Here is a 23714-nt window from a genome sequence, read left to right as displayed (position 1 = left end):
ACTTCGTTCTTTTTGTGTATTTTTGCCATCCCTTCTCCAGAGCTTCCCTCTTAGGTTTCCATAAGCCTGATTTTCACATAGTTGTAAGAAAACCATGACCGGTGATGAAAACCCATTGCACTGGTCACAAAGTTCTGTCTCTGCCAATAACATAAGTCAGTGACAATGGCAAGTAGTGGCCCTGATGGAGCTCTCTCCCATGTGCTTATGTGTTGCTCTTCGGAGTAATCTCAATTGCATCTTGCAGTTCCTGAACCCGAAGACACAAAATACATAGATTTTTTTCAGTTGGTTAGTCATTCCTAACATTCAAGTCACAGTACAGGTGCTGGGAAAGAAAGATGAAAAAACCCCTGGAAAACATAAACTTAACATAAATTAAAGCAAGTTGATCTGTCCTGAAATGAAAACAAACTGCAAGCTAGGCAGAGAGTTGGATATAGGACTGTCTTCGAGGGCCCTCCTCCAGGGCCAAACACGATTATTAAGAAGAGAGGCATCTAAAACCCTTAATCGGGTACTAGCACAATGTACTTACCAAACACCTGTAACTACAAATCCCAGGCCCGTAGCTGGCCATACCTTTGTGCAAAAACGCTAGAGTTTCCAGAAGTAAAGACCATGAAAGACTACAGTGTATGGATGGATAGTGCTTCCATGTATTTGCAGTAGACAGAAGATTACATGGAGTGTCAGTTAAAATATTCCTTTCTCTGATCAGGGTGTCCTATCATTTAGCAGGAAAGAAGGGGAAAAAAAGCTTCTCTTCCAGAAAGTCTTGAGCTTTCCAATTCAAGAGCTGTGATGCATGCATCATTAACTTCTATGCAGAAAACATTGTTCACTCCAACCAGCAATTAGTGGCAACATTTTTATCCTGTGCAGTGATGAGATTTTTATGCTAATCATTACACAGCAGTAAATTAATCATTTGGGCACATTTAGATGGTATGTATATTTCATGAGACAGATATAGATATCAAGATCAGTTTGATATTTACTTATGGTAAATGGAAGTGTCTCAAACGGTTATGGGGGAAGCATACTAACTAAATACACACAGCCAAGGATGTTTGCAAAGTAAGAGCAGCAGCACCGCTTCAACTCCTTCTTTGTTTTTAATTATTTTAAGGGAGTTAAAAATCTCATGAGAACACATAGAACTGAATCATTCAGAGACAGTGAAACTTCAATAATGTCTTGGCACAATGAAGGACAAAAACACCTATCCTGCAATTCTTCTTTTATTGCTGGTAAATTACTTACATTATATTATGCAATATTGAAAACAGACTTTTCATCAGCATTTGTGCTATAGTCTAGTCAGGTAAATGAATTATGTATTGGTCTCATCCCTCTATAGCTATGTCTCAAACCTTTGAATTGTAGCTGAAAGGAAGGCTACCCAGGGGCCTCCCTTCTCAGCAGATGCAAGAGATTTGTAATACCTTGAGGAAAATGATTATTTGAAATTTAAATTTGTGACATATATTTAAATACTACTGCTGTTTTTTCAGCTCTCAGCTCACCGATCTTTGCAGGCAAAAAAGCAAATGTTTATTTGAGGGAAATGCATACATGATCCCTTTGACTTAGAATGTTGTCAAATTACTTATGAAAAGCACAGATTTATGTCAGGTGACCCTCACAATAATAGTAATATAAATAATATCCTCAGCTATTCCTTTGTCAATTAAAGTTGAGAAAGATTCTCAAAGATAATGGCACGTCAATTGAAAATTGACTGACCAATACATGTTTAATGGATACCAATTGAAACAACATAATTGCTACACTGATCAGGCGTAAAGATAAGCTATTGCACAGACAGTACAAAATCCCATTAGGAAAGAAAAAAAATTTATTAGCGTGTCCTTGTTTATGGAAATTTTTGAGAGACATCTGAACGGGCAGATTATCAGGAGAGTACTACGAACAGATGAACTTTTAGGTTTGAGAACTACTAGATATCAGAAAGAAAAAAAGGTAAATCAATGAGATAGTGTTTTATTTTAATGAAATCTGTTTTTACATGTAAAAAAATAATTATTTTCCAATTTAAGAACCAAAATATTTTCAATTTCACTATTTCTATAAAAATAAGATGGCAATTTTGATTTTTTGAACATTTTTTTCTAAAACCTCTCTGCAAAGCTTCTCTTTAGAACTGTGTATCTGAAGCTAATGCGAAGGTTTATATTTTCTTCAGGGGCACCATGGTCTTAATTTTTTTGGTCTGTCTTACACAGCTGTGCTGCTTTTGGCTGGGGTATAGTTAATTTTCTTACTTAGGAGCCAACAGCACACCTTGGGATGTGCTATGGTGCCATGTGCCCCTTGCACTCTTCTCCTCTGCAGAGGAGTATTCTTGACTCCAGAGATTCTCTGTTTAACTTGAGGCAATGGAGAAAAACACAAATTAACACCGTTTCCAAGCGAGCATAGGTTAAGATTTGGAACAATATAGGTAACTTCATGGAATACCCTTCTGAATCTCTGATGCACAAAGTCACATACCTTGAGGGAAAACAATAAGAAATGCAGTTTAGGAAACAGTAATATTCTGTGAAGGTCAAAAGGCTGGATTTGGAGACAGCTGAAGATCTGTCCATGGTGAGTACCACCAACTATGCCCTTGTCAAGCAAGTCAGAAAAAAAAGCGTAGGCATCGTGCCTGGAAGGCAGAGGAAGTCTTTGCTAACTTTATTTATTTCAATATTGTTTCTTTAAAAAAGATAGAGCAGCATATCTCCAGCCAGCTTTTATGCTCCTGAAATTATTTGGAAGGAAAACTGAAATAGTTTATAAATTTGATGGAAAACAGCTATTATCGTGGTAAACAGATATCATGATTATGAATTCTATAGCAATGGATTGCTCATCACTCAACTATTGCTCAACAGCAGAACTGATTAACAGCACCAGGGACTGCCTGCCATTTGGTTTAATACACCACGTTGTTTGTTACGTTAGTTGTTTGGTGTTGATTATATTGCAGCAGTTATTCACATCAGTGAGTCTGCTTGTTGCAAAATTTAAAAGCACAAGTAAGGATCATGTCACAAAGAAATGCGCAGAAACCATACATCTTAAAATATTCCCCAAGACCAGTTATATCTTCTCTACAGATATACCTAAAACTCACCTGAATATTCATAATCTCAGTAGGAAAAAACAAACAAACAAAAGACCCCCTAAAACAACAAAGTATATAAGAATCAAATTCCTAGATGAATTCCTTCATCAAAATGAATATGCACGAGCATCCTCTCACCCAGCTTCCAGCCGGAAAGGCCATCCCCACAGGGGAGGGGCAGCTGGGAGGGGCTTCAGGACTCTGAACCAAAATCTGCTCTTACACTTTGTTAGATATCAGCTGGCAGGTACTGAAGGTCACAAATCACAGCTGTGATGCTGTTTCTGAAACATCATGGCATTTCAGAGACAAAGTGCCATATGAAATTCTCTGCTTGTCACTATGGCGAGTCTTCCATGGGACGGAAAAGGACACACGTGCCTTTCCACAGGGAGGTGGCCAAAAAAAGATGGGAGAAATAAGAGTCCTTTGGTTGGCTTCCTATCCTCTGTGTCCTGGTTTATCTGAGTCTTACATGAACCTTTAGTAACATTTAACAGCAGATCTGAATGAAACCATTAAAAGCCCAATTATTTTAGCATTTTGACTACTATTTCACCACTCTACCATATACTACCATTAAAACAGACAAGATTAATTTGTCCTATAACCTGAAAACTTCTAGAAACTACAGTATTACCTTAAAACAGTAAAAAAAAAGGGCTGATTGGTTAATAGTACTTCATTTCAATGCATAGAATGAAAGACAGAAACAAAACAAGTAAACAAGTAACTCAATACATTAATTATTCCGATGAAACAAATTTATTTGGTGCACTTTTCCTGCTGCATGGGATCACTGTGCATACAAATGTTTATTATATCATTGTCAAAGAGGTATCCTACCTCCATTTGAAATTTAAGAAGGACTTAAAAGAATACATTTTAAGTGAAAATCACAAATGGAAGAGATCAAAACAGCGTAAAGAAACAGGTATATGTAAAAGAGCATTTACTTTGAGGAAAACAGATACAATAATAAAGCACAAAATCAAGGTTAAAAGCAGAATTTAGCACAGCTGTAGTCCATATGCATTAGTGGACTTAAAATCTTTATTGAAGAACAGAAATCTTCTTTCTTGCTGTTTTATTACCTTGGCAACATCTCCTCCATGTCAGCAATTACATAGGAGACAACAGTCCAAACAGCAGCACAGAGATTCATCTGGTTTGGATCCTGAACTGTCATCATGTCCCCTTGAGAATGATGAAACCAGAAGTATTTACTGATGTCATTATGCAAGCTGGCACCTACAGACAAAAATGGGCAAAGTTCCATTATAGGAATACAAATATTTAAAGAAGAATATAAACTTGAATCTGTTCCTGGGCTGTTTATGATTAAATCCACATGCAACTGTATAAAATTCATAATATATTCAAAATATAATAACTGTACAGAGCCATGGCATGTGCAGTTTGTAGGTTTTGGGTTAATTGACTCAAGTGATCATGAGGCAGCAAAAATTCACACCAGGGAAAAGCCAACCTTCCCCTGGGAGACTTGTTTCCTCAGCAACAGTACGCATCCATTTTCCTCTGAAAGTAGCAGAGTCCAAGCAGGAAAATCCCTACTGTAACCCCAGGGCAGCACTTCCCCTGTTCTCTATCCCACTGCTCTGATGATGAGTTACTACTGAGTTATGAATCCTTTGCTTGCTGTTATTTGTGTTGGGGAACACTTTGAAGTTTGCTTCTGCTTTTGAGCCCTTGTTCATCACAAGGATGTGCTGTTTCAGAGCAATTTTGCAGATAACCTGGGGTAACTCAGAGAGCCCACGACTACATTCTTCTCACAGTCAGGAGTCCTCATAAGCTGGGGCAGAAGCAAGTTGGGTGAAACCACAGTTCTTCCCATTCAGGAACAACTGATTCCCTCTGGGAGCACATGGGCAGGGAAAGAACTACTACTACCCAAGCCAGCTGGGCTCAGGGAGTACAAATTATGCTTGCAAGGCATCACTCAAGGCAGACCAAAGTCAAGATAAGCTGGAGAAGCTGCCACCCCACTGGGACCCACAGCAGAGACACTGGCAGAGAATTTTCACCCTGGCCATTGTCTGCCTGGTCCAGTCTCTACTGACTCTCCCTAATCCCCCTGTTCCCTTGAAATTCCTTCCTTCTCAGTTCGTTATCTCTGCCTTTTCTCTGGTTTTATCAGCCTCAATCTCCTTTGTTGTAATCTCAACAACCATTCCATCATTAACAGAATTCCACACATTTTGAAAATAAGTAAATGTGATATTTTCTCCCCACAGCACTAATTCACTGCTTGCAGTTCCTTTGCACTGATTCCCTTGCCTGCTCACTGACAAGGGCTTGGAGCTGCACAGCTCCTAGGGTAGGACCCATCTAGCACAACAGGACCTGTTCCTTGCTTGGTCATCAAACCCAGAGAACATCCACTGATGTGAATTCACAAGTATGAGCCATGGGCTGCAGGAGGAAACACAGACTGAAGCTACTCCTACTATGCCAAGTAAGGAAGAAAAAAACCCAGGATTGTTTCATAATAAAGATGAATTAAATTAATTATTCATGTATTTATTTACATGCAGTGGAAATCAGTATCAGATGATGAGGGCTTTGATAAACTCATGTGTGCTCATAAGACTTACTGTTATGATTTTTCTTAAGTTTTCCTGAGATGCCTGAAGCCTTTGAAGAGAATGAAAGCAAAATTTCCCACAGCACAACTGTACATTCCTATAATACATATCTTTTGATCACTCATATAGTCATTCAGAACAGAGTCCAGATCTCCCTGTGGTTAACAGGCATGTTTTTATTGCTGTAATGGAGACTGACTTGGATTGCTCATTTCACTGCTATTTTAGAGAAAAAGAATAGAAAGTTAATGCATTTTATAAATCCATACAAGATGAAGATTCCTTCATAAGAGAGATGATAAGCAGAAAGACCAAATGGTGTAGCATATGGTTATATGTTATTGTGACTGATTTTGTTTTAAGAGGCTCTTGTTCTTAAATGACTTGTTTGCTATTGACTTGAAGCAAGGCAATCCTGCAGAAGTCACTGGATAGGTTACAGGTGCTGAATTATGTTCCAATAATTTTCACATTGAATTTATGCCAACTCATATTCACTTCTAAATTTGATTCTAAATCCTTTTAAATATATGCAACCATAAAAGGATTGAACAATGATAAATTCTTTAACTGATAGACTTCTGCAATACAGACACATTACAAATTAAGCCACTGAGGCAAACTCATTACAGTTTTTGAAAATTTCTGTAAGACAGAAGACAAAAACTGGTTGCCTGGAATTTGTCCTAGGACAAATTTTACTCATCACAGTAACTATGGATTTACAGAGTAGCGCTCTATCCCTGTGAAAGGAACAGGAACAAACACTCTTTCCTTTGTCATGTTTAATTCCCTGAAATGCTGAAAAAGATTTTTTTTCTCTAAATTGATTTTATAAATCAGAAAATTATAGACTTCGACATCAAGAAATTACTGTGACATATCAGAATGTGTGAGTAGACAGAAAGGTTCTCAAACTAGCCATGCTATCTCTTTCATGTCATGGGCTAGCATTGAAATCAGTGACCTGTAAACATCTTGTGAGACTAAGGAAAAGACCCTGAGAAAGCAGTTTTATCCTATATAATTAGAAACAAAAATGAAAATCCATGTTCTTGGTTTTGAGCACAAGAACAGTTCACAGCCAAGGGCCTCATGCAAGCCTCTAGACATGAAACACCCTGGGGCACAGAAATGACTGCAAGCAATTTTCATGTCTCCTGCTGCTTCAAACCTGAGACTCCTCCACATTGATGTTAGCTGCCTGGAGACATTTATGAATCCAGAGGTCACCAGGCTGCAGCAAGATACTGAATAGTGCCCTTTCATCAGTAAATGTATCCAGGACTGAGGTCAACCCTTGCAGATGATTGTGAAGAGGGAAGTTCTGTGGGGCTCTTCAGACTGCAGTCATGTTGGGTTACCTCAATAAAGTCCATAGGAACCTACAGCCCCTTTTCTTAAAGTCTAACAGAAGAAGCAATGCTATGAGCACATCAGCCATCCCACAGAAGGTGGGGGCACAGTGCTTCAAACAGTGAGGTTTCAAAGAACATCAGCTGGTTGACTGTAACATATCCTTGATAGCCACTGAATTATTAAGCCTTCTCAAAGGAAATCTGCCTGAAAGTCAAACATGCCATGTCTGGAAACTTGAAAGAATCTGGGAAAATTCCCCTAGATACAATCTTGAAAACTTCAATTGCTAACTATTTTGTTATTTCACCTAAAATTGATCAGTTTGTTCTGTGTTTTTTGTTGTTGTTATTATGTAACATTTCTCTCAAGAACAACAGTCAGTAACAAATGGGGGCTCATTTTTGCCAGCTATACAAGCTAGCTGTCAAGTAAAACAGATGAGTATCCGTGGTTCATAGACCTATCAATTATTTACCCATGTCCATGCTAGCCACCTAGAAAGGAGACAGCATGCAGCCTTACAAATGTCTGAAAGTTTTAATTAAGTACTTAAAAGTCCTCAGCTGGGACGTGTTATGTAGGTATGTACTGCATATCTAATTCTGATTTCCAGGTGGAACCAACACTCAAACAGAAAAAGAAAGAGATGGGCTCAGTGCTACACTGTCACATTTTATGCACTTTTCTTTTTTCCTGTTTGCAGAGCACCCATAAAGAAAAAAAGAGACGTTTTCCAAACAATCCTCTTTAATTGTCCTTTTTCAGTCTGTTCACATTTACAGTGATGCAAATCACATGAGGAACAATGCTGGCCAAGAAGAAAATCAGTGAGAAACTGCTTCTAGCTGGATGTAGTAGGTGCTGTGGCATGAAAATAGGGAATGTTAAAAACTGCTGCCAAAAATGCTGTACTTATTACTTGAATGCATCAAAAATGATGGAAATTAGAAACTGAAAATAATGAATAATTTACAGCTTCAATGAAATAATACATGGATAATTTACAGTACCATTACAAAGTAGCAGAAAACCCTCTTTAGTACAGTTTAGTTACCTAGTTTAGGGCAGTACTTCCACTATCAGGAGCTATTTAGTGCCACTGGCGATCCCCTAGGGTCAAACACTGGAACACATTGCCCAGAGAGCTCAAGGGGTGCCTGCCAACCTCAACTGTTCTGTGGAATTCTAACCCATGTGCCATTTCCTTGGCTCTTTCAGACATCTCTTAGAATTGGCAGAGCATAAACAAAATCTTCGACTCAAGTTCATTCGTGTCTTGAACTCACTTCATGAGTCTCTGCATAACCAACTATTTCATACATGGTTTGATGCATAAGGCAGGTAAAAGCAGCTGCTTTGGTAGTGGATATTGACAATATATTTTTAGTAATCAGCTGCATAAGAGTATCGTGATGAAAATACACACACACACATGTAGGAATTCTGAAAAACAGTCCATTCCTTCTAGCTTCTAATCTCAGCATGAAATGCAGAATGTGAATATTAATTAGCCGATGATGAGGGTACTGACTTGCCTTACAACATATTCACATTAAACACCAATTCTTCACACGTTAATAAACTGTTTGACTCAACTTTTTCTTGCCACCTTAAGAAGATGAAATGCTACTATTGAGGTAAAAGATTAAATGACCTACAAAATGAATGATGAGCAGGTCAATGACAACCACTGCTTCTTGTCAATCTCCATCAGGTGCTACTGCCTTCATAAGCACTGCTGTGATAAGTCAGCATTAGAACAGAACTCTAGTGCCAGACATTTAAGCATTTAAATTATTGTCATTTGTGAAAACACTGACTGGAAAACCAGTTACTGATTATCAGGATGATTACAAAGACAGCTTCCATAAAACACAAATATGTTCAAGGGGGAAATCATGCAGTAACTCCAGAATAACTTTTCAGCTTAAAATGTTTTGCATTACACTTTTCTCTAAATTTAATTTCTCTTCTTTTTATATCCCAAATAGCACTGAATTGCCAAAGGAAGCCAAATGTGAGTCTTGAAGTCAGTACATGTTTCCCATAGAGCCCTATCAATAGCCTCCCAGTTGTCTTTGCTTCAAGTAAAGTTGAACTTCAACTATTCCATGAATCTTTCAGATACAATGGGAAAATCCCCACTGTTTGTATAACCTCTCTTGGGCATTCAGTATTACAGTTAGATATTTGGGATACTGACCTCTACATGTACGTTGCCATATACAGTGAAGTTAATATGCTAATGATGTATAAAAAAGCATATAACTTTTCCAGGTTTCCTTTTACAGTAGTCCCTAGAGGACCTGACACTATTTTGCACAGTATATCTACCTCTCCAAATAGAAATGACTCCAGCTCAGAAGCACATACCCTCTAAACAGACAAGAGGGACTGAAGGATGAAAGAGGCATGCAGAGATGAAATGACACATTCATTTTCTCACAGCAGCTGAAAAAGGAATAGATGCCAGACATCTGAGCTGAGGCTAGTGCCCTGTTGAGGAAGCTGTACTACCTACTAACAGCAAAGCTGGAAATGCCTTAACAAGGGATATTTTGCTCAATGTCTCCAAAAGTTTACAAAAATAAAAGAAAGGTGTTGTGAGATAACACATGTGCCTCTCTTGCATCTTCCAAGCATGTCTGTGTTCGAGTTTCACCTCTTTGTCAAGACAAACTTGTGCACTATCAAAGGTACTGCTTGTAGTAAGATGTCAACACAAATGCCTGATCTGAAACCTTATTTTTATTTCTGCAGAGATTTTCCTGGCTATAAAAGACAGACTCCTTTTTTTCCTATCTATTAAAGATTGCTTTTGTTTCCTGTTTTTTCTTTAAGAAACAAGAAAAACTCTTTTATTATCAAGTTTATTCCAATCTCAGACCTTTTTAATGTCAATGAAACTATTCAGGAATGTACTAAAAAACTACAATGCTTTAAAAATAAAGCAAGACCTGATGAAATACATATGTCCTTTTCCTTTACATCAAGTACTTAGAAATAGCAAAAAAATATGCAAAGGGACATATCACAATCTTCTATGCAGTTAAAAACTGCTATGTATACCCGGGAAGCATAAATAGTGAAGTTAAGAGCATTCTCCTCCTCACACCAGAGTGCTAACTCAGCTTTGTGTTCCTACGCACCCTATGAAACAACAGTATGGGGGTACATATATGTCCATACAGTAACAGAATCAATAGCCTGTCCCTTCTCATAACTGGAGCATTGCTGTCCCACACATTTTGACAAGGTCTGACGAAGGTCAAAACTTCAGGGCAGACAGGGGAAGACACATGACTTTTCCTTCAAAGGATATGTGTCAAAGACCTACCAAAGGAAAAACAGATGAATGATAGGATCAGGAACACAATTTCTTATTCTATTTTTTATTTTCATTTTGTATTTTTCTAAAACCCAGCAAAGTCATAAATCCCAAGTGGTCAGGGACTAAACCTGGTCCAGTAGTATTTGTGTTTAGGATGGGCTGGCTGGAAGGCTCTACCCATGCCACAGCATTCCTGTTGCTGCAAGCCCCATGGAGTGTTTGGCTGCTTGTGCTAGGTGTTGCATAGATGTTTTGTGCTGCCTCCACTGAACTGCAGTCTGCGGAACTGTTACTGTAATGAAAACCCAATTACTGCAGGCATCTATTGCACGTATTTTGGTGCTCATATTAACCTCTTCTTTTGTGGGATAACCTGTAGCTGACAGCTGGCTTTAATGCCAATTATTTCATTATCCATTTTTTGAATAAGTAGAGGCAATGGAGAATACTAATGCTGTTTAGTGGGGCGCTGACAGCATTAGTTCTCCTGTCACTTAGTCTCAAATGATGAAATTACAGGCTACGTTGCTTGAGTTTCATAGCTACAGACACTGAAGTAGTTTCCAGTACAGAGCTTATAAATAACATCAGAAGCCCTGCTGTTTCACCTCCTGAGTCACTCTCTCAAAAGTCTTTAAAATTCATGATTCAAACACCAAGACAGAGGGAAAGCTTTCAGTCAGTTGTTTCAGTAGCTAATTAAATGGGACTGCAGTGTAAGGGAGACAATATGAAGAGTGCATTATTTCTTGTTTTGCTTAATGCATTTGAGAATTTATCCTCTGGATACACTAAACAGGCTAAATTACAGCTCAGAATTATCACAGTTACTTTTGCAATGCATTAACCTTTCACTTATTGCAGTAGAGGACCAGAGACAGCTGGGGATCTAATCTGAACTTGCATGAAATCCTGTGAAATGAGGTCTCAGGGAAGGAAGCAGTTCTACTCCACAGAGCACAGTTGACTAAACTCTAAAATAATATCCTTAACAGCCCTTGACTGGAAAAAACCACACAAAGCCCCCAGATAAAGCTTCAACAGTAAAAGGCACTGGAAGTTCTTCTTCCACTCATCCAACCTCTGTCTTCAAACAGAAAGGCTCTTTCTTTAAAAAAAGAGAAAAGAAAAGGGCAAGTCTCCCTAGCTGGTGCTGCCCAAACATGACCCACTTGCAGGCTTACTACCTGGGATGGAGAGATTCTTCACAGGCCTACTAATCCCATTTTTGAATCTATTTACACCTCTGCCCCCAGCTCCCTGTGGCGATGCATGGTACGCCTGAGCATTTCATGTGGGCACACTACAGTTCTTACTTTAGGAGCTGTAGTAGTAGCACCCTCTCTTTTTTCATTCACCTTCATACCATTAATGGCTTAATATACCTTTATCACACCTAACTTGGCAGCTTTTTCCCAAGCTGAATAGCCCTCCTCATGCAGAAACTAGTCAATATCTCTGAGGATAGAGGCTTCTGGTGTCTCCTCTCCCTTTTCTAATTGCATTTCACTGTACCTGAGATGAAAAGCTCAATACTGCCTGCAAACACCAGCATGTGAATGGACTCAAGATGTGAGTGTGGCATACCACAACACATTACCTATGGACGCTTTCTGTTTTTTTCTCCCTTTCTTCCTTCCCCAGCTGTATGGAACTATGCTTTTTACCATCTCTGGGTATTGACTTGACAATTTCAGACAATTATCCACAGAGATTCTCAGAAAATTCTCTTTGAAAATAACATGGATCCTGTTGCTGTGTATGCATAGCTCCTATACTGCATCACTCTGCTTTTATTGACACAAAAATGTCACTGGCTGTTGCATTGTTTAGGCATTTTCTGCTATAAGATTACTGTCACATTTTCATGGTTAGCTTCAGTATTGACATGAAATATTTGAAGTAGTCATCAGAAAATGCTGTCAACTTGCTATTCTTGATGTTCACTTCCTTTGCAGCTAACATCCAGTTTTCTGAACATCCAAAGTGCCAAAAAGAAAAAAAGGTGGCTGGGCAGCCTAAAGCCTTTCTCTATTATCAAGACTGTCAACTTATTTCTACCTTCTTTAAATCAGGTATTACTCTGAAGAAGGAAAATATTTCTCACACAATCAACCAGGTTGAAAAAGACCTCTGAGATCATCGAGTCCAATCTATGACCTCACACCACCTTATAAACCAGACCATGGCACTAAGTGCCACATCCAGTCTTTTCTTAAACACCTCCAGGGACGGTGACTCCACCACCTCCCTGGATAGCCCGTTCAAAGGCCTGATCACCCCTTCTGTGAAGAACTTCTTGCTAATGTTCAACCTAAACCTCCTCTGGTGCAGCTTAAGACTGTGTCCTCCTGCTCTGTCACTAGTTGCCTGCAAGAAGATACCAACCCTCACCTGGCTACAACCTCAGGTAGTTGTAGAGAGTGATGAGGTCTCCCCTGAGCTTCCTCCTCTCCAGGCTAAACAATCCCAACTCCCTCAGCTGTTCCTCATGGCACTTGTGCTCCAGACCCGTCACCAGCCTCGTTGCTCCAGCACTTCAACATCCTTCCTAAACTGAGGGGCCCAGAACTGGACACAGCACTCGAGGTGTGGCCTCATCAGTGCCAAGTACAGGGGGACAATCACTGCTCTGGTCCTGCTGGCCACACTATTCCTGATCCAGGCCAGGATGCCATTGGTCTTCTTGGCCACCTGGGCACACTGCTGGCTCATGTTTAGTGGGCTACCAATCAGTACTCTCAGGTCCCTTTCTGCCTGGCCGCTGTCCAGCCACTCTGTCCCCAGCCTGTAGCGCTGCAGGGGGTTGTCGTGGCCAAAGTGCAGGACCCGGCACTTGGTCTTGCTAAACTTCATACCACTGGATTCAGCCCATCTCTCCAGCCTGTCCAGGTCCCTCTGCAGAGCCCTGCTACCCTTCAGCAGATTGACTCTCATCTCACAGTACCTTCTTCCTCTAAAGGTCTTTGATCCAGGAGCTTTTGAAGACTCAGCTGTACTTTACTGACCAGATCCAGCTACAAAAATGGTTAAAAACTCCTCTAAAAAAGCCTTGCTGGACTGGTGAGGCATGACTTCTTTTTTCCAAAGCGACATGGACTCTTGAATTATTTTCATATTTTCTATCTTGGGTCTGTGATGACCCTGGTTAAGTGAATCACAGACCTTATTTAGGGGATTCCCTACATAGGGTATAAAAATTTAGAAGGGTTATAATACCTGTATTAGATGTCTGTTTATGTTCGGATGTATTGTGTATCTTTTAATATAGTTTATTTAATTTGTGCTTTCTTTAAAAATAGGTACATGGCTACATGGTTATGCAGAGACTATTTAAAAAGTTGATACTAGAAATCCTTTACATTTTGCATTCTCTTTTAAACACTGTAAGAGGGATGAAAGTCTTTGCAAAATCAGCACTTTCTCTAATTCAGAATTCTTTTTATGTGTTTGTTTATGTCTCAGCTCAGTAAAGCAAGTGATTTATTTTAATGCCATTAAGCTTTAAGTGTCACACACAAGGGCCAAGTGAATACTGGGACCCATGTGAACCATCTTTCCTGACCAAAGGTATTTCTGCATTTCTCTATACTCTCTCTATTGATGCCTAAAAGAAAACTCAGGGAGAAAGAAACTCAGAGGCAACTTAGTTTTGGAGGTAAGGCAAGGAAAGGATTTAATTGTGCCTCTCAGGCATAGTGGTTACAAGACATGTGCCCATTCTGTCTCAGATGTTACAATTTTATAATAATGTCCAACCAATCCCAGGTTTTTCCACCCTCTGGCTTTTACCCTGGTCCACCCCTGATCCGTCCCTGGGGAATTGGGGCTGAGGTCTTTCTGAGACCACCTACTTCATCACTTGGTCTTCCTCGGAGCACAAAGGGCACATGGTTACCCAGCTCTTGACTGTATCTTGCGGTTCGGGTCAGAGTACAAGTGTTCTTAAACAGAAGAGGCCTATCTTGAAGAGAAGTCTAAATATTCTAATGGAATTCAGGAGAATTGATATGGGAAATTGGGGTGAGAGGGTTGGGGAATGCGTGTAGTTACTGTGCTAAGGGTAAGGATAAAGGAATAAGTGCTGCTGATTCTAAAATCTACACTTTCTACATAACTACTTATAAAACTTATAAAATTAGAAAAATCAAAAAACCAAAAGGACCTTAAGGTATCACTATAACTACACCACATAGCTGATATAAGCTTGCTTAGAAACCCAAAGTATTGAAGTGCTTTGATGTCCTCTGCTAATGCCCAGGGCCAGACCCTTGCTCCAACCCATTCCAACAACTTCCAAATCTCCCCAGAAATGCAGTGGAAACAGGCAGCCCTGGACTGTTTGAAAGCCAAGTGTGGGGAACGGGAACCATGAAAATTACCCTCGTGACAGGATTTTGAGTAGCATTTCTGTTTGCAGTAATTGTCTGCATTCATTTACATTTTCAATCCATTCAAGAGGCTTCCTTGTATTTTACAATCAATGGAGTAATTACCTAGAGTCGAACTCACAAGCCAATTTAAAGCAAGCCATTAGGTCTGCTTTTCCAGAGTATTCTGGAGATAGATAGGAAATGTGCAGGTGGTTTCCATTTGCTCTAACCTTCCCTCCTCGATATGATTACAGCTGGATGTTTAATCACCAAGTTCCTGTAGGACCCTTCCCAGCAAGCAGTTGACTATCAGAAATGCCAATATTCATAGGACCCAACTAAGCAGAGCTCCCATCTGCCCAGATGGTGAAAAAAGTCAGTTAATGTTCTGGAGCTTAAATAGTTATGGAAAAAAACCCCCAAAAAGCCAACAACCCCCCCCCCCCCCAAACAGTCACCTAATTTAAGCAAAACACATCCTAAGCACACTACTACATCTGTTATATTTCATATCACAGAAACTAAAACTGCATTTATACAAGCACACCCAGAGAATGAGCAATAGTTTTTACTATCTCTACTTTCACACTCCATTGAGAGTACCAAACTCTTCAAGATCATGGTGAATTTTAGATGTAGGACCATTAGACAAACCTGGAAGAATATACTAGGCCTACAACAATAAAATATTCTTCAAAATATCTGTGGTTACTTTGAGTAATGTGTACTTGAGTTTTAAACCAATAAGTTATTCCATAACATGTTAGATGCTTCAGATACTGGTGATGAAATATCTCTTTCATTTGATCTATAAACCAGTGTATGTTTAGCACGTTCATTAGTAACAGAAACATTGAGAGGTTCTTGAAACAAAGGTCATAGGTGGTCTTATTGCGAGGTTCAGGACTATACAGATGTGTGAGTTTTCAGTCTTCACGGTTAGGCTTCAGAGAGCCACGAAGCTTACAGCTCCAGAGGCGCCTTCTGGGGCTGCAAAAGGCATGTGAAAGGGAGCACAATGCCAACATTGCTCCCTCCACAACCTTTCTCAGTTGGGCCACTCATGGTGCTGGGCACCTGAGCCTTAGCCACCATTAGGGTTAGGGGTAGGGTTCAGAGAACCACAAAGCCTTCCTGGTCTAGTCTACAGATCATGTTGTCCAATGGGTGACGAACACAAAGCAGCAGGAATGAAAACTATTCAGTGTTTTAAAAAACAAATTGCATATTTTTTGTCAGCAAAACTGCAAAGAAACAACACATTTTAACAAAAAAAAAAAAAAATTAAGGTACAGTGAAGACACCTGCTGCAACACAGTTGTTCATAATCTCAGAATCTTTCTCTGTTTTAATGTTTCATGAAATTACCTTGGGCTTCATTAGGAAAAGAAAAGGGGAAATTAAAGTATTTCTGTCCTTTAAAGGAGGGAAGTAAGAGAAATTTCTCATACCTGCTCTGACTCTGCAGTGTATCACTACTTTTATGTGGGCACTGGCTAATCCACAGAGCAGAACTAATCCTAGAAGAAGGCAAAGCAAATAAAGCAGTCTCCCTAACTAGCATAGTTCTTCCAACCTGTAAATTTGAGTTGCTGTGATAGCTACTTTGCCACAGTGCAAACACAGTGAGTGACTTGTCAAAATGCAAATATATTAGGAGTGAAACAAAAGTCATATAAGCTCAGAAAGAACACTAAGAGAAGCTGACAACTAGTTTTAAGTTGAAAGTTTAACCTGTTTGCTTTCAGTGAAAGGTCCTCAGTCCCACCAGTAAATGCGAATAGCATTTGCCTTAAACACAGGCTTACTGCATTCTGTTTTACTACACACAGATCATGCTGTTTTCTTATAAATTTGAGGGGTTTTTTGTTTGTTTTTTTTTTTCAAATTAAATCTATATGGTTGAAGGCCCCATTTAAAATGTGGAAAGCAAAGACTGTCTGGGTGAAACTTAACAGAAGCAGAACAAGGCATTAGTGGGTCCAGCTGCCATGAGTGCCAAGCTGTTGACTGCAGCTTTGAAAATCCTCCTCCAGAAAATTCTGATTATCTCCATCACAATCATAATTTTGCACAAATCAAGGATCAATATATGTTTTCATCACTTGTGAATAAAAATGTGCAAGGTCCCATTTTAAATTATATACTTTTACAGAAAAGTGATAGGCAGCTACAAAAGGCACATTTCACATATGATGCAACAAATGCAAATATTTGATAACAGTAACCAGACTCTACACAATACAAAGTAAATAAGCCTCTATCAGTTTAAATACTCCCTACCATCCTTCTTATACATTGTGCCCATTCTAAAACTTAAAGCAGTGTTTACAAATGTATACATTAAAGTAATTTCAATTTGGATTTAGTCAAAGAAATCAAGCACAAGTATGCTCCTGCAAAGCTGTTTATGGTGCTATATTCAAACATCACCTATAGACAAATGCAAAGGGGGAAAAAGAGTCAGTGATGATAACTGTTAGTAGCCTAGAGTAAGATTATTACCAAATGATTAAAACTATTTTTATAGAGAGAAACTAGAATACATACCTTAAAAAATCTTAATCTCTGCATTGCTAGGCTTGCCTTTCACAGGGGAAAGACATGCTCCCCAAATGCAAGTATTCATAACTGGAATCCCATTAGACTATTAGTTCCTTTCAAATGCATAAACTGAAGACTTCTTTTACGCATTAGATTCATAAATATAAACACAGAGGTATAACAACCCACATATAATTTAAAACCTTTCAGGAGCCAAATGTGCACTTGCTAAATAGAATGGCATGCTATAAATTCAAAGGACTGCAACGAGTACTCAGTCAAACTGGAATTTAAAGTGTTACCTAAAAATAACATCTGAATGAAAAATTTTTATACTCTGGCCAATACTTATTTTACTTTTACATCCTCACTTCACTTTTACATCCTCACTTTAAAATTGACAGGCACATGATAGCAAAAAAAGAGAGGACGATTTTTCTCTCTTTAAGGTCCATCATTGCAAAATAGTTGTTCATGATTATTGGTTGAATAGTTTCCATTTCCCATTCCTCCAAGGACTGACACAAAAGAAGAAAAAGTAGTAGGTCTCATTAGTCCTGAGTAGTCCAACCTTAGCATTAGCTATTATCAGATTCTTCAGAGGAGGTGAAGAAAAGGCACCACCTTTTCAGAAATGCAGCCATAGAAATTAAAATGCATTGAGTGAAGAAAGGAATACTTCCCCTGTCACATATTCTTTTCAGGGTCAAAAAATAGACAAGTGAGATTTTAAATAAGTAACTCATTCCAGGTAAGTACAGTCAAATTATTTCAAAGCTGACAGACTGCCATTATGTCCCACCACTGCCAGCAAGGTCCAGCACCGTGACTCCAAAGGTTTTGAAAAAATGCAGTGTAGCAGAGAAGGCAATAATAATTACTTCTATAATTAGATTCTTGCGCTGTGTATCGAGAGCCCAAGGCTTATCTGGAATTAGATGAGGCACCCAGAGTGTCTTTACCACTCTCCATTTTAGCAAATGGAGCGGCCAAATATTCACTCCTTGAAACAGTGGAAGAGCAATCACACTTTTCCCTATCTCAGTGAATTTGAAATGCACTGCAAATCAAGAAGAAAAAGAGAATGATCTGAAAAAAAGCAGCAAAAGGCACGGAATAATGCTATCCATGATGGGAACACAGATTCAATTCTGCTCAATTTTTTTTTTCCCTGCAGAAAGGATGCTCTACACCTAAAATGGGGAGGCAAAAGCTTTTGCACAGGTAAGATGTGTAATTAGGGCTGGGGCTGAGGTCCAAGCCATGACTTGCAAAGCTCAGGGAGGTGAAGCCAAGGGAGGGTTGGCTGGGAGGACTGACCCAAGACACGGGTAAAGCAGTGATCCTGCACATTTCCACAGAGGCACAAGAGCTGTCTCAGCAGGCAGGAGCTCTCATGCCTGTTAAATTATTACAGGAGTGTTTCTTAGCACTCTCTTAGCTCAGGCCCCAGGGACCACACGCAGTCCTCTTGCTCTGTAATTAGAAACTTTAAGTCATTACTCGGGCTAAGGGATAGTGAAATTGTGACTGGGTTCAGTATACTGAGTGAAAAAGTTTTTAATCCAAGATAATGTTCTCAAAAACAGAGCACCATGTCTCAAAATCATTTTACCATTAACAGATTTCCTGGTAGTTACTTGTCTGAGTGAAAGAGAAGAGCTACATGGAAAAGAGAAAGCAAATGAAATTTTTAACTGTGTGAAGATTTCTTCTTTCCCCCAAGCATCCTGAAATAAAAGACATAAATGCAGAGACTTAGAGGCTTCAATAGCATCCAATGCACATGCTTTTAATGATGACTGCATATGAACATCTGCCCTAAAATCTAGGTGTTGGTGGACAAGAATAGTACATAGTAATCTGGATCAGTAGAAAGAGCCAGGTAGACTAATTAAGTTTCCTCAATGCTTCCCAGTTAGAATATCTTGAGGATTTTAAATTAAAGATGTATATGATTTGGGTTGTTTTCAAGATTAAGATGTCTAAAATTTATCAATTAGTTTCAGCTGCACAATGAAATCTGCTTCCTAGCTAGAAGTCAGAAGGGCTTTTAGCAGAAGGGCTAAAATTGTTCAGGCCAAGAAAACAACCTGCTGCAGTGGAGTGTCAAAGCCCTGACATGCTCAGCCTGTGCTTCTCACACTGCAGCACAGCAAGAGAGTGAGAGCTGCCCTGTCAGGCCCAATCTCCTTCATGTTCTTGGTTACAAGCTCAAGAGTAATGGTGGCTGAAACACTAATAACAATTTCAAGGCTGGCAGTAGCAGTTCTGTGCAAGTAGTTTAGGAACCTCCATAGTCCTTCTGCATGGGGAAATAAAACCCCTCAAGAATGAATCTAGGCTTTGCCAAAATGAGGCATTTTGGCTATATCAGTGGCTATCTATATCTGCAACCTTTGAGCAGAGACAACAAAAAGAGAATGCACTATGACTTGAAACCATCACAGACTGTGCAGACAGTAGCCTACCAGACTGCTGCCTCTTTCTCCAGCGGCTGCTATGAATATAAAGGCCTGGTTCAGGCTGCGAGATGCACCAGTTAACACCTGAGTGCAACAAAAAACACAACTGCCCAGCCTTCAGCAGTATTTATCTAGAGACTTCTTTCAAGTGACACCCATAGCACATGCACCAGCCCTTTCTTCTGCTCTGAAATAGGAATGAAAAGACAGTTAGTTAACAACCTTTATTTTTCAAATATTTTTTATTAAATTTTTTTTTAAATATTTCAAACCCATTCAGCTTATCTCAGAGTATCTAATTTGGAAATGAAGAGCTGATGTTGCAATCTCTTGTGTCTAAAGATTCAGTTAGCATTTTTAAAGCATAGAACAGAAAAATATGCAGGGAGTCAATAACAGTAATTGGTATCATTAATACTTCCTGCTTATCTCTGGCTTAAATCTGAAAACCAACTAAAAGATGCTTTTGTTTGAGAGTAGTTATTCTAGAAAGCTGAAAGCCTATGGCCCCACACAACTCTACCCCAGCCACTTCACCTCCCCTCTCCCTTTTCCCTTCCCATCTGCCTTACACTGCCTTTCAGCTTGAGCCAAGCAATGCAGCGGGAAGCCGCAGGCACCTGGCTGCAGGACGAGGGCATTGGATTTATATTACACAAAGGCTCAAAGGAAAGACTGCATCATAATTTGCATCTAACACTTTAAATAACTCAGAATATTTCTGCATCTAAAAGGCCACTGACTGCAACATACTGTGAGCCTGGTTACCTGGATCATTTAGTATTATTTAGATGATGCAGGCTGGCACTACTTAGAACAGAAAACCAGCTGAACTGGGGAAAACCCCAAAGATTCAGCCAGCCTGTTCCCCCTCTCTGGTAGCAGCCAATGTTGTGAGAAAGAATGGGAGAAACAAAGCCTCTTCCTTCAGTACACCTGTCCAGTCATCAACAGATTAAGGACTTTCTGAGCAGGAACTTGCATTCATATCACTGTGTCCAGCCCTTGCTGGACCTTTCTCCCGTGCAGTATTCCATCCTTATTAAATTTAGGTTTGATCCTGGTCTTCGAAACATCTTGTGGTGCTAATTTTCTCCATTCAATTACATGTTGCCCAGAGAAGTGTGTCTTAAAGCTGGTTAGTGCTGATGCTCTGATCCTCTGGTTACATTATAAAAGGTGAATTGTTATTCTCTATAATATAATAGTGCTGTTTATATATATATAGATAGATCTCATGTACTTTTCATTTTTCTTTCCAGAGATTATAATAGTTCTGTTGGTGGCTTCCACCTTAAGGCATGAAGGGGACAGTCTGATAAAAACTGGAACTAGCCTCGTTCACGTCTGCATCAAAGTCCAGAGACTAGCTTGTACAGTATAAAGGTTTGTTTCCTTTGATTAAAGTAATAATTGTCTTGTTGTAGTGATACATGATGCAAAACCTGCAGCTTCCTAGAATCCATAAGACAGGTAGACAATGAAAGGCAGAGCTAGGAAAAGCTGGCCTTTCCATTTTGTAACAAATGACACAATGCTGCTTTTCTCTTTTACCAACTCAAATGAAAATAAAAGGCACCTCAAATTTTTCTCATAAAGTGAAATAAACCAGCAAACCCAAATACTCCAATCGCACACATTTTCTTGACTTAATACATACATGAAACAAAAATCTTAAAAAATTAGTTTCTAGCATCACTCTAAATTCTACCTAAATGTTTATTCTTAGTGAAATATTCACCATTCTGTTATTTTCTATCCTAATTTCATCAAAATAGATCCTGTTTATATGAATCAACATATTTCAATATTTTTTTCCTTAACAGAAGAGCTAATCTACCTGCAGAAACTACTTCTGCAAGGCATTCTACCTATGAAGAAACCCCAAAACATACACGTAGGATCAATGCCTTTAAAGTCAGGCACAAAATCTCTGTGATCTCCAGATGTTACCAGAATATAGCATGGTCCAGCACCTCAGTGTATAAAATGGCTCCCTTTGAACTAACTTTCTGATCCTATAAAACACGGATAAAAGTTCAAAGTTATGTTTATCATTAAAGACAGCAGAAGAGAAAAAGGAAATGATGTATATTGCAAGGTTGCTCCAAACTGCATGAACACTGTACTGAGAGAGTAACACATGGATGGATCTATAGAGTGAGGCACCACAGGAGTCTGAGGCTATTTGGTATTCTCATTATGCATCAAAACAATGGAGTGGAGTCTTCCTACACTATGAGATGACACTAATCAGGGACATATAGCATGTAAACTGAGAACATGATGAGAATTTAAGCAATCTTCACTAAAGAGTTACTTGAAAAGACAACCCAGGGGCAATCAACAGGGGCAAGTGTGAACTACTATACCAAGAATGGAAAAAATGAACTTCACATAAAAACCTGCTGCAAGAGGAAAAAGTAACCATGTCTCTGGGTTCCCAAGGAAAAGAAGAAAGATTTAATACACTTAAATTGCAGAAGAAAAGACTTAGTAGAAAAACTTCCTTAAGCACTAAGAATAGCACTGGGACAGACTGGCTGGTCTAAAATGTTTCCATTATGGTAAGTCTTCAAGATCAGCTTAAACAAATGTGAAACAAATGACAGAGGTATTGGCAAGACCATGCTGGAATGAAAGATATTTAGAGGCTCTCTAGAAATCTTTTTGCTATCTTAGTGGTTCTTTGAAATCTCATCTATTTGTAAGCATTTTTAAAATAGTTGCTTAACAGACTACAGATCTTCTTTTTCTGGTGGTTGGCTTGACCCATGGCTCCAGTCAAGTTTGGTCTGTGAGGCAGAGGGAAATTCAGGAACACTATTCCAAGTGAACCTTGCAAAAAGCAAGCAGACATCAAACTTCTGGAGTAATCCTATTGCATTTTATGAACAAGAACTTTTCATCGGAAAAATGCACGTGAACTGCAATGCATATGTGTGTGGAAAATAGTGGCAAAAGTCCTTTTTCTAAAAGTTACCCATTTAAGGGATGCAAGGCATAAGAATTCTTGAAAATCACTTCTTTGACTTGACTGGGGATAAGTTTGAGTTTTGTTTCTTCACAACTGCCTGATCAGAGATGGACAACTGAACACTGATCAAAGTAAAATCACTTTGCTTTAGGATTTTTCCCAACAACCTTTGTTTTCAGAGAATTTAAGTTTTCTGTCTCATATAATTCACTTATGTAAGTTGCTTTCAGCAGCTCTCAGGAGGTGAGGTGTTTGTACGTTACACATCCCCGAAAGGAATTTGTGATAGCTATAAAATGCCAATGCTCTAAACCCTCATATCTTTGCTTGCAGGGATGGAGTATCTACTCTTTGAGAAACCAAGCTGCTCAATGTCTCAATGTCTCAGGAATCTGGATACTAGAATCTGAAAATACCTGCTTTCAGCTATTTCTTTACTTCAGCTTTCTTTAAAAACAGCAGCAACAATTACAAAAATTTTCCTGTCCCAGAAGGTCATTGCTCACATTTAATAAAGTTAACAGAACTGAACTGTTTTAAAATCCAGTTTAGCCACCTAAGCAACAGGAGAAGTGCCTATTTTCTTTGGTGGATTTCTAAAGCCCTACATGGTGATTGAGACAGAGCTCTGTCATGGGCACTGAAAACATTTGAGAGCTTTGGACAGACTGGCCCTGATGGATAGTAAATCATAATTAGGTTTACTGGCTCTTTGGATGGAGAATTCCATTAAACTGCTTCTCTTGTTGAGGTTCATGCTTTGTCCTTGCAGACAGACTTATGTGTCCCTAAAATACATTTATAGGAAGTTTATGCTTCCACTTATGCTGCTCTTTTCTTTACACACATTCACAACATTTGCTCAGGTGAAGCTGCTCTTGAGCTAAATAACTCCAAGGTCTGATGATTCCTGCAGAAGA

At 39.1% G+C, this 23714-nt stretch overlaps 1 protein-coding gene across 1 annotated transcript in view; it reads right to left on the bottom strand.

Annotated features, from left to right (window-relative positions):
- Positions 1-3878: 3878 nt before the first annotated feature.
- CPQ (carboxypeptidase Q) overlaps positions 3879-23714 on the bottom strand; it is a 152431-nt gene continuing 132595 nt past the window's right edge. The window contains exon 8 of the mRNA XM_027656947.1: positions 3879-4387. Coding sequence (XP_027512748.1) covers positions 4227-4387 — 161 coding nt within the window. The 3' untranslated portion in view covers positions 3879-4226. The remainder of the gene's footprint in view (positions 4388-23714) is intronic.

Source organism: Corapipo altera, unplaced genomic scaffold (assembly GCF_003945725.1).
Source record: "Corapipo altera isolate COAL_440 unplaced genomic scaffold, ASM394572v1 52b, whole genome shotgun sequence".
Lineage (NCBI taxonomy): Eukaryota > Metazoa > Chordata > Aves > Passeriformes > Pipridae > Corapipo > Corapipo altera.
Note: the sequence above shows the minus strand (reverse complement) of the source record. Positions and strands in the feature narration are given on the sequence as shown.